The sequence below is a fragment of the Grus americana genome, chromosome 1, assembly GCF_028858705.1.
Source record: "Grus americana isolate bGruAme1 chromosome 1, bGruAme1.mat, whole genome shotgun sequence".
Lineage (NCBI taxonomy): Eukaryota > Metazoa > Chordata > Aves > Gruiformes > Gruidae > Grus > Grus americana.
Window position 1 is genome coordinate 214,885,613 of NC_072852.1, and position 12,624 is coordinate 214,898,236.

Sequence of the window (12,624 nt, forward strand, 5' to 3'; positions counted from 1 at the left end):
GCAGAGAGGCAGCCATGCCTTCTTTCATAAAAGAGTCTCAGCCCTTATTCAGTTCGCTTCTGTGAGAGCAGAAATAATGAATAATAGTGAAAAATCAGGTATGTCTGAGAGTGGGTATGAATTCAAAGCCTTGTTCTTGTGGAAAGGGCTGTGAGCTCATCAGTATCCCCATAGAAGAGACACGTACACACACCAGGCAGTGAGTTTAAAGGAGACAAATACTTTTTCACACAACACAAAATCACATTGTGGGACTACGCACGACATGTTGCAAAGCCAAAAGTATTTAAATGTGAAATGGAATTAAACAAACTCTCAGAGGACAGGTCCATGATGGTCCAGCTAAAAATTTTGCCGAATCCCAGTCTTCTGGAAATGTACTGAGGAGAAGGACCAACCATACTCCTTAAATAGCTGTTCCCAACCACCTTCCCCTTCTGCTCTTCCAAAGGACCCACCACTGGGAGACAGGATGCAGGGCTTGATGGTCCTTTGGTCTGACCCAGTCTAATCATTCTCCTGTGCGTGATTTCAGGAGCTCTTCACAGGATGGTCAACTCTTAGACACAACTGCATGGCACACAACAGGCATGAAGTTGTTGAGTATAATCAGCTACTTGAGTAATTAATGAGCAATCCTGTCAAAAGTTCTTCTGTGTAAAAGAGAATTCAGCTGGCCTCTGATGCCTCAGAAAGATATACTTTGTATATCTATATGCAGATAAGAGCCTTTGTTTCTTCCTATTTTTCCTAGAAGCTCGCAGCAATGCAGACATTGCCCATGACTGCATCGAGTCCGTACAGGGCTAATAAAGATGTATAGTTTTCTTGTTCAGTTTGCTTGGCATAAAAGCAGGGAGACAGAGGGAGTGTGTCCAAGTGTGGGTATTCCCTTACCAAATGGTGGGATGAAGAGGTTGAATGGCACAGGGTGTGCATGGAAGTTGTCCTGGGATTCTTGCTCCATTTTCATATGAGTCACTAATTTGTAGTAAAAGTTCCTTGTATGCCACAGCAAACCACTAAGGATTAGATACAAAGCTTACCCAAGAGTGGGTACAAAGCTTACCACCCTGAGTGAGCCTTGTACCATTCTTGTCTTACTGTCTAGAAGATGACTAGAGATTTATCAAATACATTTTGTTGCTTTTCAGAAGACAAAGCAGACTCTGTTTTTCTTTTCTGGAGGAAAAAGACTCCTTCAAGCAGTCTGAGGAAGCCTGTGCCTAGGGCTTTCACCTGGGATGTTTGAGACACATTCAAGACTTTGTCAAGTCTAATTCAGATTAAGGATTTAAATCTTGGCCTTCTGTATCCCAGGTAAAAGCCCAGATCAGCAGATGGTGTGTGATGGAGGAAGAATGGGAATGCTTTAGTGGAATTCATTCAGTGACTACATGCAGTGGAGATGCCACGGCTCTTTCTCAGTCTGGGACTCACTGATACACAGGCTGGTTTCACTGGCACATCACACACCCAAACCTTGAGTCTGACATAATGAGACAGGAAAAATTTGCAGGCTGAACCTAAATCCGTCTACATTTCCAGGCTGGCTCTTCTGGCATTTATGATTTAAATACCTTTATGCATTATCTATTAAATTGAGGTTCCAAAGAAAACCTACTTCTTCCAAGAATGGCTAAATAGACTAATAAAGAGTATTTCAATATAAAAATAAAATTGTTTCCGAAGTAATTTTCATTTGGGGGAAAATCAGAGTAGGGTTCTGATGACTGCAGCTGCAAACTGCTTACATTAGTCAAAAACTATTTGAAAGCTTTTTTAACTTCTGGCCCCAAAAATCTTCCCCTAGCACAGGCTAAGGGCTGCAGCCCATGAGGGAAGACTTAGGGGTTTGCAGTCCAGAAATAATTGAGATAATTGCATTCCAGCTCCCTTTATCCATTCCCACCCTACTTCAAATCTCAACTACTGTTTCAGGCTTTTCTGGGCCTCCAGCTCATTGCAGTTTTAGATTTATTCATTAAAAGGTCACAAACCACATCTTTCGGGCAGGATTGCCTAGCAAGTCTCTTACCAGTAGAAGAAAGGCTTAGTGGTTGAGACCAGAAAAGGGAGGTTTTGTTACTTTCTTCGAGCACTGGGTTGAAGCCAAGCAGTGTTAACTCGACTCTTCATTCTTCTCTCTTGTGCTTGCTTCTTTCCAAAGCCTTTGCCAAAAATGTGAGAGGATGTTATACCTACAGCTTAATTTATTTCCTACAAAGACCTCCTGGGATTTGAACCTCTGTTATAAATCTGAAGCTTAAAGTTTAATAAAAAAACCACAGGAGTCTTTCATGTTATAGAAGAATCTCCCAGAAACTTGGTAAATAGCATCACACTGTTTAATCCATGGTTGTGTATTTGCTACGATCAGATTATTGCAGCCTCTGATCACCTGGCGATACAAATTTGATTTGAATCACTCCTAAGCACATGCTTAAATATCTGCTGAATATTCAGCACTACACTTATGCCGGCTTTGTGCTTTAGACCAGGTGTGGAATGGCAGGCAATATCAATGGAAATGATCAAATAAGATTTCCCAGGTTCAACATTTTGTGCCACGAGACCAGAATATGGAGCCTCACACCAGTCATTTGCATCCCCATGGAAGTGTGGTGGGACTGTCACAGTGGACTGCCTTATTTCAATTAAGATGTTAAATATCAAGTGATGAATTAACTTGGTGTAGGATGTTAATAACCACAGCCACAAAGTCATTTAAGCATCTGAACTCACATCTTTGGTTGGAGCTAACTTCACAAATAATATTGCTGGTCTGACCCCGGTATCTGTTGGTATGTTGGAGAAGATTAATGTACAACGTGGTGAAAAACTGTCTCTCTTCTGACTCTGAGTGGGGTTTTCATCCTTCACCATGGGATTTCACTGGTCGGACACAACTGCAATTGTACATGCTCCACAGTCTTTCTGACTGAAGGGCACTATCCAAACATCAAAGAGCATCTTGTTAATAATACCTGAGGTTCATACTACTCTTCTCACACAAAGATTTCAGACATGCATTGGCCAAGATTTTTTAAATTAAGTATTCTGCTGTGCTTATGTGACTTGATTCACAAAAAATCCAGGGCTCAGTGTCAGACTCTGCCCAGGAGATCACGACTCTGCTCTCGGTTCTGTTGCTTTCTTCTTGTACCACCTTAAGCAAGTCCCTTTAACTTCCCATGCCTCATCTCTTCCCCCATAAAGTGAAGAAAAGGATACTTGCTCACTACTTATCAGCATTAGGTCTTAGTTAACGATTAGATTTGTGGAGCCCAAAGGAGGGAAAATAAAATCCAGCTTGCTGCTCGGTATTCTGCGGCTGTGCTCATTCTACAAAGGGCAGTAGCAATAAAAAATCAGGAGAAAAATTGCCTTAAGCAGTGGAATGAGAAGATCTACTTTAAGAAGACAAAAAGCAGGCCCTGCCAAGTAAGATGATGCCATTTTTTGCATAGGCAGTTTTGCGGAGGAAAACAGACGACTCTGGGAAGGCGCTTTGCTTCCCCCAGCACAACGGTGGACTGAATCAACCCACCAGGATTCATGGTCACGTTTTCATGGAGACAAGATATTTCACTCTTCCAGCCTTCTCATCACCCAGTTGCCATAACTATATAGGAAACATATAAAGCTATCTCTACCATTTAAACCCTCACATTTTGACAGAAAATTGGATGATATGACATGCTGCCTTCCAGAACAGGCGCTGTCTATCACCTTGCTGCTAATCTCTGTGATTAGTGACCTGCAATGTAAGTCAGCTATCAAAGACCACCTGTCCCTTTTGCTGTAAGCACCTCCTAGCATATCGCTTTGCGGTGTCACACTCTCTTGTCTGGGTTTTGATTGATGGAAGTTTGTCTTTTGAGCAGTGACTCAGAAAATAAATCATTCCCCTTGCCATTCATTGAGTGCGATTCTGCAGCACAAAGCCAGTGTGGTTAATCAAAGCTCCAAAGAGCAACAAAAAGCAACAGAACCGAGAATGAGGAGGATAGATATAAAGGATAAAACATAATAAAAAGGATTATTTGGGAGCAAACCAAAGCAAAAGCAAAATAAAAAAAGCTACAAATAAGCATTGAGTTTACTGCACTACTGCACCAGAACTAGAAAGCTGATGTTTTTGTTCTGCTTCTTGACATACATGCAAGGATGTGAGAAAAGTCCCACACCTCTGAAAAATATAACTATGTCAAGGCTTTAGCATGTGAGTAACCCTTTCTAGGGTCAGTGGGATTTTTCTGATTTGAGTAAGTAAAGCCTGAAGGATGCTTCTGCTGCGAATTGTACTCCAAACCAGCTTGTGGTCCAGCTGGGATTGTACACTCTGAGGACTGACAAAAATAAGAATGGCTATTGCCATTAATTGGCCTGGAGAAAAGAAAAAAAAAAAAAGGCAAAATTTGATATGTTATACAGTCAGCAGTGTGATGAAAGAATCGGACTGAGCCAGAAACACTGCATTATAGGGCAAGAAAGTCCCTTCTAAATAGAAACAGCTCAGAGCAGAAGGCTTTTGTACTTTTATGGGGGGATAAAGAGTGAAGGGATGGAAAGGACAATATTAGAAGCCTTGTTTTTTTATAGCAGGTCCAGCAAGTTTATGTAAGCTTTTAAAATTATGAGGAGTAATCATGAGCTAGAGGCGGAACGAAACTGGTGTTTGAGTATGTAACTGAGACGACTGTGATCCTCTGTATTCGCCCTGTTCCAGAGAAGTCAGGAAAAATGTGAGGTGTTGATGGCACGGGTGAAATTGTAGCAGAAGTGAAATCAAGACACGAGGAGTAGCAGATAAAAAATAATAATCTATCACAGAAACACTATGAGGCAAGTTCCCTGACGAAACAACTACAGCGAAGGCAAAGTATCTAAACCATCTGGGAACTGGGCCATAAAAATGATATGACAAGAACTGGGTGTCCATGGAGAGGTGCTGGAAACTTACTTAAGTCAGTTAATGCAAAAGTTCCTTCTTAAAAAAAAAAAAGAAAAAAAATTTAAAAAATCTTCATTATGTGTTTTGGGGGTGACCTTTCTAGTGGAAAAGTGTCTCCTGACAAGTGGTGAGACAGAGAGAAAGAAAGGGCTGAGGAGAGTTAAATTTATAAAGAATGAATTGGGAATTGAAGCACTGTTATAGAGAAATGTGTATGCGAATGGTGCAAATTTACAGGGCTATTTTTGATGAACTGTAGGAGGAATGTCAGTTTTTCAGCACCTTTCTTTACGCAAAGAAAAACCTTCATCTGGTGGGAATTCAGTCAATTTCCTGATGGTTTTTTGGCCATTTCCTAAGTTGCAAGGTTACTAATGGTAATTACAGACCCTGTTTGTACCTTGTGGCTCTAACTGTGCAGAAAGGTTTTCTTGGCACGTGCGCCTCTCCCGCTAGCGGGTTTTTAAATGACTGGCCCTTGGTAGGAGTTGCTGCAATACTCATGAGCAGGTAGAAGCCTCCTTATTTATTTCTTATAGAATATAGCAACCGCTTCTCGCTCACATTTTGCTATCTCCATCCCCCATGACAATAAAGCACAATTTCAGTGTTCATTATAACAGCTCTTAGTACTGTGCCGTTGCGAAGGAGCCTGTTTTAAGGTGTTTTATTAAAAGGTATAACAAACCTGCTCCTTTTGAGGATTTCACATAAACAGAGATGGTATAAAGGAGACAAACAAATTCAATAACAGTTGCAAAAAAAAAGTCACAATTTTTCAAGCAAAAAGTTTTTTTTTTTTTTTTTAAGGGAGGAAGCCAGTGGACTGAAAAGCAATCCGATGTTCTATTCCTTTTACCTCTCTCAAGTGTGAAAGTACCAATATGTTTGATTCAATGCAGCAAAATATCTACCAATATTTGGTAGATCTCTTACACACTATTACTATGTTAAATCAGCCCTTTAGCATAACACCATTTCCTTCCCTGTTGCTTCTACATTCAGGCATTAGGTTCTACATTAGGTTTTGCACCTCTCAGACCCTTATTCTGTAAATCATTTAATGTGTGTAAATTTTGGCTGGTGAGTAATTCCATTTGCATTCACTGTATTGAACTTACATAGTTCATGAATGAATTTAAGTCAGAGAGTTTGGTGGCTTTAAACACACGTTTAAAATCAAAGTGGTGCTCAAATCTCTGCAGATGACTTAAGTAAAGCTCAATTATAAGACCCGCTCCCCTTCCTCCCCATCCTTCCATTTGTGTTCAATAGTTTCTACGCGTTTTGCTGACAAATAGGAAGTGCGAACTTGGTCTCCTGCCACCACTGGAATACATTGGGAGAGAATTAAGTGGATTTTTTTTTTTAAAGTAGTGTCTTAATTTCCGGGAAGAGTGCCACAGAAACCGAACAAGCTGTCAGAACTGGGTTCTGTCATTGCAAAGTTCATTTTGGAGGTTGGAGGTTGAAGGGACAAAACGCAGAGAGCAGTTTTAGCAAAGTCAGAACTGCAGAAATAGGAGTGGGACCCTCTTTTTCTTTGCCCAGCTGCAGGTGTGTCTCACAGCCATCCTGCAGGTCTTGCTGCCTCCTGCAGTCTCTCTTCAACCCAAGAATTTGCTTAGTTATGCTTGTGCCAGACAGCTTGGCAAGCGAAGAATTCATAATAAAATGTCATCTTCAAGCTTCTGCATGAGTATTATGATTTGTAGGTTATCAGAACCTCTGCTAAGAGTCTTCCGTCCTTCACAGGCTCATAGTTTTGAGAGCCGCAAACGCTACGTTACACCACATCCCTTCACAAGCTCCCAGCATGTCCATCCTCGAGTACTGCACCACCGTCATGGTGTGCTGCAACACAAATCCAGGGTGTAGCATCCAACGCGAGGCTGGGGTCTGAGAGTCATGAAGGAGTAAGATTTCATTAGCATGTTCAGATCTAGCCTTTCAAGAGAGAAATGCCAACGGAACGTGACACAGTCCTTGCCAATGCATTTCCATACGTATTTGCTATGAAAAAGACGGAGAACTGATAGGTGTTTTCCAATCCTCTTCCTTTCTGTTTTTAAGTACTAGTAAACAACAACATCCTGGTGTGGCATTTAGAGATTCAGCTTCTGTTCTTTAGCAGTCAGGAGGACTCAGTTCCTAAGAAACTCAGCCTGTAATTACAGATTTCAATGTCTGGTTTGTGGGTTTTATCAGTATTTTTCCTCATAAACCAGTTTAGGTATTCAAAAACATATTTTACCATCTTGCTGAAAGTCATCGACTTTTTTTTCCTATGGCTTCTGTTGCATTTAATAAGCTTAAAGTGAAAAGACAATTTATTAATTATTTTGACAAAAATACTTTTAACGTGTTTTATTTCTGATATTAATTTTCTCTGTGTGCAGATATGTATGTTTGCATACTGGTGCATATATACATTGGTTTTCCCACAGGCATAAATCCCAGGCCATGCTGTTACATGAAGCAGAGCACTATCATTTATTTACACTTTCTCAACTCTGCTTAAGTTCTAATATATTTCCAGCTGAGTAAAGATGAGCCCTCTGAATAAAAAGATATTTTCATCCTATTTCCATCCATATCTCACCCCTTCATTCCTTCCTCCCTCTCCCTTCGCACATGCCTCCTCACACTCTCTATTTCTTTTGTTAATTCCTTCTAACCTCACGATCTATCAAAGCACTTTTAAAACTATAGGACAGCATTTTTCGCAAAGTCCTCTGGCTGCCCAAATAGAGACATTTCAGCACTGCCTGATTTCCCAGAGATTAGGTGACTGATGTACCAAATACATGCCTCCTGGATGTGTCTGAATCACTTCGTGGCAGGAAGACACAGAAGAAAATCACCATCAGTTTCAAATCCCCAAGTGCGTGCCCAGTTCAGACAGATGTGGGTTGCTGCGCGTATGTGTCCCGCTAGCTGTGGCAATTATTAAATGAGTCACACATAATTGAGACTTACTTTCCATCGGTAATTGTTCTAAGAGGGTTTTCCTGCAGTCCGTTAAGTAACATCTCTTTTGTTCAGTGCAAGAATGTATAAAGAAGGCAAATTAGCGTGCAGGTGCCCAAAGGCGTGAACCTAGATCCTATTTCTTTTATTCTCTTTCAGATTATTCCAATCTGACCACCACACAGACGTCATTATTTTAATGTTGAATACTCAGACAAGGGTGCCATGGATGTAAAAGAAAGGAAACCGTATCGATCTCTGACTCGGCGCCGTGACACTGAACGCCGCTACACCAGCTCTTCAGCCGAGAGTGAGGACAGCAAGGTACCCCAGAAGTCCTACAGCTCCAGCGAGACGCTGAAGGCTTATGATCAAGACTCTAGGTTGACCTATAGCAATCGGGTCAAAGACATGGTGCACCAGGAGGCCGATGAATTCTGCCGAGCAGGTGAGTACATTTCAGAGGATGCTCCTGCAAGCAGCATGAGTTAATCAGCTGAGAGCTGGGGCTGGGTGGCAGGCTACCTTTGAAGGACTCTGAGGCCAAAAGCAAGATTTAAGGAAAGAGAGCAGCAAGGAACATCTTCATTGTATTGCACAGACATGGGATGTGTGCGAACCAATGTCCTTAAGTGGGACATCACTAGCCCATGTTCATTAGCATCTAGTAAGACACATTTTTGGTGTCTTAGTCTTTCTGTCTCCAACAGTCCTTTGCTGCTTCCCGCCATGAGATCAGACCTCCTGTGTATGTGCTGCACAATATTGACATAGCGTGGAAAGTTCCTGCCTGCTCAGGAGACCCTTTCACTATGTCACGTGCCTGCTTTGTCATGAAGGAAGTCAACAAGGATGCTGAGGCAGAAGAAATCAAGGGGAGAGTGCCACTGTCCACACTGTCCATCTAGGCCACAGCAAAACCCAAGAAGCCTGGAAGAAGGGAGGCAACTGAGCTGCAGATGGGATGAACCACCCTTGGCATTATACATGGCTTGCAGGCTGTAGGTTTGAGATGGTGACATGCTCCAGTATTAGAGGAGTGGTGAAGAACTGCTTATAGGAGTCTGTTTAGTGAATCCAGGTCACTGTAGCTGTGAAGATGTGGAGGTTCAAGGGCCAGCATGGGATCCACAGTCCTAATAGATATTCCAGATATTTTTATCGCTAGCCATAAGTCAGTGCAGCTACATTTCCACTGCTGATGTTGCCTATGTGAGGTAGATTTCTGGCCCCTGCTACAGTCTCATCTTCATTTTTCTGTAGAGACACGAGTGACTTCGTTCAGAAACCAAGCAGGGCTTCACATAAATTATTTTTAGAAGTCCATCAAGAAAAGCATAAAATGGCAAAGCAAGACAAATAGAGTAGGCAGCATTCCAGACAATGAACATAAAATAGCCGACCCAAGCTGCTCCCAGCGCACCCTCTGCAGTTTGGAGAAGGTGACTGCCCAAAGCAAATACGTATAATTGCACTCGTTTAACTTGGGGGCTGCTTAATTTCACTCTTCAAACACCATGCACTTGTGGTTTTGCTGCAAGACTCATCTTTAAGGCATGCACAAGCAAAATGACTTGCAGAAGTATCTTGGTGCACATGGCTTTGGTGTTTGTATTTCAGGGTAACTGCAACAGGCAATAATTAACAAAAGGGCCAATAGGTGTTGTAAGTAATACTTTGAAATCATAAAAGGAGTTTCCCTCTTAGCAACTCTGAAGTACTTCATCCTCTCTAAGGAATCTATGAAGTTATAAAGAAAAGGAAACCTTTTAGGTCATTGAGTTTGCTCACTTCATACAATATATTCACCATGCAGGATAGATTTGAATTAGTGCAGGTCAGCGGTTTTCAACCTGAGGGTCTACGAGGCCATGCAGGTCCACAGACTTCTCCTAAGAAGCCCACAAAAGATAAATAAGAAAAGCCAGTCTATTGACAGGGAGTATAAATTTGCTACACACAAGTTCATACTTCTCTAGGAAAATTTTGTAAGGTACTGAAATACAGTAAAAAACACTGGTCTAAGTGGCCGAAATTAATTGAGAAGTTAAGATTAACCACATCAGGGCACCAGTTCTGATATATCACCCACATATTTTTCAGTTTATAATTTTCTCCCAGTTTATCCTGAGGCCCAAGACTGATCTGAAGTGTTTAACAATTACCCCAGACTTTCTGTGCCACATTTTCCACTGGCACAAAGCCATGAGTGGACCTCACTTGGTGGTGCTGCCTGGGCTTGTGCCAACTGAAACCAAGCCTTATTAGCCTGCTCAACATCAACAAGGCAAAGTGAATTGCTCTCCTGCATTGGTTTGGAAGGCAGAGGAGGGAAACATTTCAAATTGATCAAATAAATTCAGTAAATAAACAAGTCAGCATTTAAATGGTTTTACCTAGAGTGAGAGTGCCAGCAAACGTGCAAGTCAGCACAGGAAAAAATAGACCAGATCTGAATTAAAAAGTCTCAGATATTTATTATCTTCCTTTTATTGACTTGAGTTCTTCCAGCTTAAAAGGCAACAGTGAGCATAGAATATGAAAATCGATGCATCTCCTGCTGTTTATTGCAAATAAATTTGATTTTCAGTTAATTGTAGCAGTCATTTTTCATAATTTATGAGCTGCTGTTACTGGAGAGCATCAGTCATGCTGCACATTGATGTGTCTGATGATGTTGAGTGTGGCTTGTTTCAGGGGAAGGTGGAACTTGCCATCAGTGAGTCAAATGTGCAAGCAAACCCAAAAGATGACATTTTCCAGTATTCCACGGAGGATGGTTTAAAAACTATCTGGCCTTGCAAAAAAAATCAAAACTGGAAGAGACGAGCGAAGTCTCTGAGGAGATACTGCTTCCTTGTGTTTATAACTTGGGTCAAGTTCATTTGCTACCTCATGCCGTGGACTAAGAGGATGCTTTCTCAGACCGCTCTGCAATTAAGTTAAATGGATTAATTTGCCGTAAGCTTGCGTTGTGCTCCCTGAGCAAGGCCCTAGGGTTTGACCGAGGTGTGAGCCTCAAGCAACCTTCTCTGTCCGCTCTGTCTGAAAGCTTGTCTGGTCAATTAAAAAGGTGTAAAGTTCATGAATGCTTTATATAGTTTGAGTGCTATCAGCTGTAGATCCGTAACCAGATGAACCATGGTTATTTCCTCTTGATGTCAAACAGGTCCTTCTCTAAGCTTTACATGGAAATTTTGCCCAGTCCCATTATTCACCTTGCATTCAAACATCTTCTCTCTGTCCACTATGAGCTGCAAAGTCAAGTGAATGAAAAAGTATAGTGCAATAGCATCTACTTGGGTCCAGCCGATCATTCGATGCATGTATGCTATAATACGAGACCTTCCCCATGCAGCAGGGCTCAGGGACAAGCCAGGGTGTTTCCACAAGCATGAAACCAGATTCTGAAAAAGTAGAAATCAGACTGTTTCTATTCAACACACTTTTTCCACAACGTGATATTTAACATCAGCAAATGGAAATGTGAGGATAGCCACATGCTTGCGTGGTTTTCAGCAGGGAGAGAATCATAACTCAGTTTTGGATACAACCTTGAGGTTCAGACCTGATGAACAAATTTCAATAAGTAGATATGAACTTCACTGTTCAAAGGTAGGTTTGGGCCTGAACTTTCCTGGAGACCATGCTTTCAGATTTATCTTGTCAAAACATGCCTGAGCGGCAAACACTGCTCTAAAACTGAGTCTGTGGCCTGTGCATAGCTTTGGCAGGTTCCACCTCTCTTTTTATTGCAGGGGATTTAGGTATTGAAATAATGGGAAGAAGCCAGCTAGACCGAATGTGATCACCGGTGTTGGTATTTGGCCATGATCCAGGGCTTGATGCCTTCTACCGGTTATAGATAAAGTTCCTTAATCCACCCGATCAAGGCGTAGCGTAACAGGAGCAGGGGTGCATTGTGCCATATAAATGCATGGTGCAGCTAAAGGCATTCACGGGTGGCCAAAATCTTTTAAAGACATTTAGGGTGGAAAAATAGAAGCACGCATTAATAAATAAATGTGGATTAAAACGGAGCCACGAATTGCTCTCTCTCCGCAGCTTTCTTGTGCAACTTTCCAGACAAAGTGTGCTAATATTTAAAGCCTCATTCACATCGATTCGGTCAGATTTTGAAGCTCTGCAAGTAACTAGACATGAACTCAGGAGTCATTTTCCGGTTGTATTTTTAGTCAGCTGGACAATTGCATCTATTTGCAGCCAAATAACCTCTGCTGCGACTGTATCAGAGTGAATAGCTAAACTCAGTTAAGGTGTGAGTGGTCAGCAAGGGGAAAGTGAGATCGCCAAAGGAAATTTAAATCGCCAGTATATAATTTCAGGGATTTCAATGAGCAGAACTCACTCTTGCCAGGTATATGGAAGGACTTTTGATCATTGCATGACTCATTTTGCTTTTCTCCCAAGACAATTACTTTTTACCTCTCCTAAAGAATTCCACCATTTCTCCATCTGTCTTTGCTTTCAAATTTGATGATTTAATTAAATACACTCTAAGTTTTTGTCAGGCTCCAGAAGCAGGAATCCAGCTGCTTTTTTGTCTTGGCATGGTCACTTGGTCTCACACTAAGCAAGACCACAAAACAGGGGAATCTTTGGTATGATGCTGGGACTCAGGAGCTGCTGTGCCCCACTTGAAGAAAGAGGATGAATGGTTCTGCCAATGACTTGTG

The 12,624-nt window shown here is 41.6% G+C and overlaps 1 protein-coding gene across 2 annotated transcripts in view; it reads left to right on the forward strand.

Annotated features, from left to right (window-relative positions):
* Positions 1 to 12,624, forward strand: part of TENM4 (teneurin transmembrane protein 4) — a 622,246-nt gene that overhangs the window by 252,396 nt on the left and 357,226 nt on the right. For both annotated transcript variants that reach the window (XM_054803254.1, XM_054803243.1), the window contains exon 4: positions 8,087 to 8,375. In XM_054803254.1, the coding sequence (XP_054659229.1) occupies positions 8,153 to 8,375 (223 nt within the window). In that variant the 5' untranslated portion in view covers positions 8,087 to 8,152. The remainder of the gene's footprint in view (positions 1 to 8,086; positions 8,376 to 12,624) is intronic.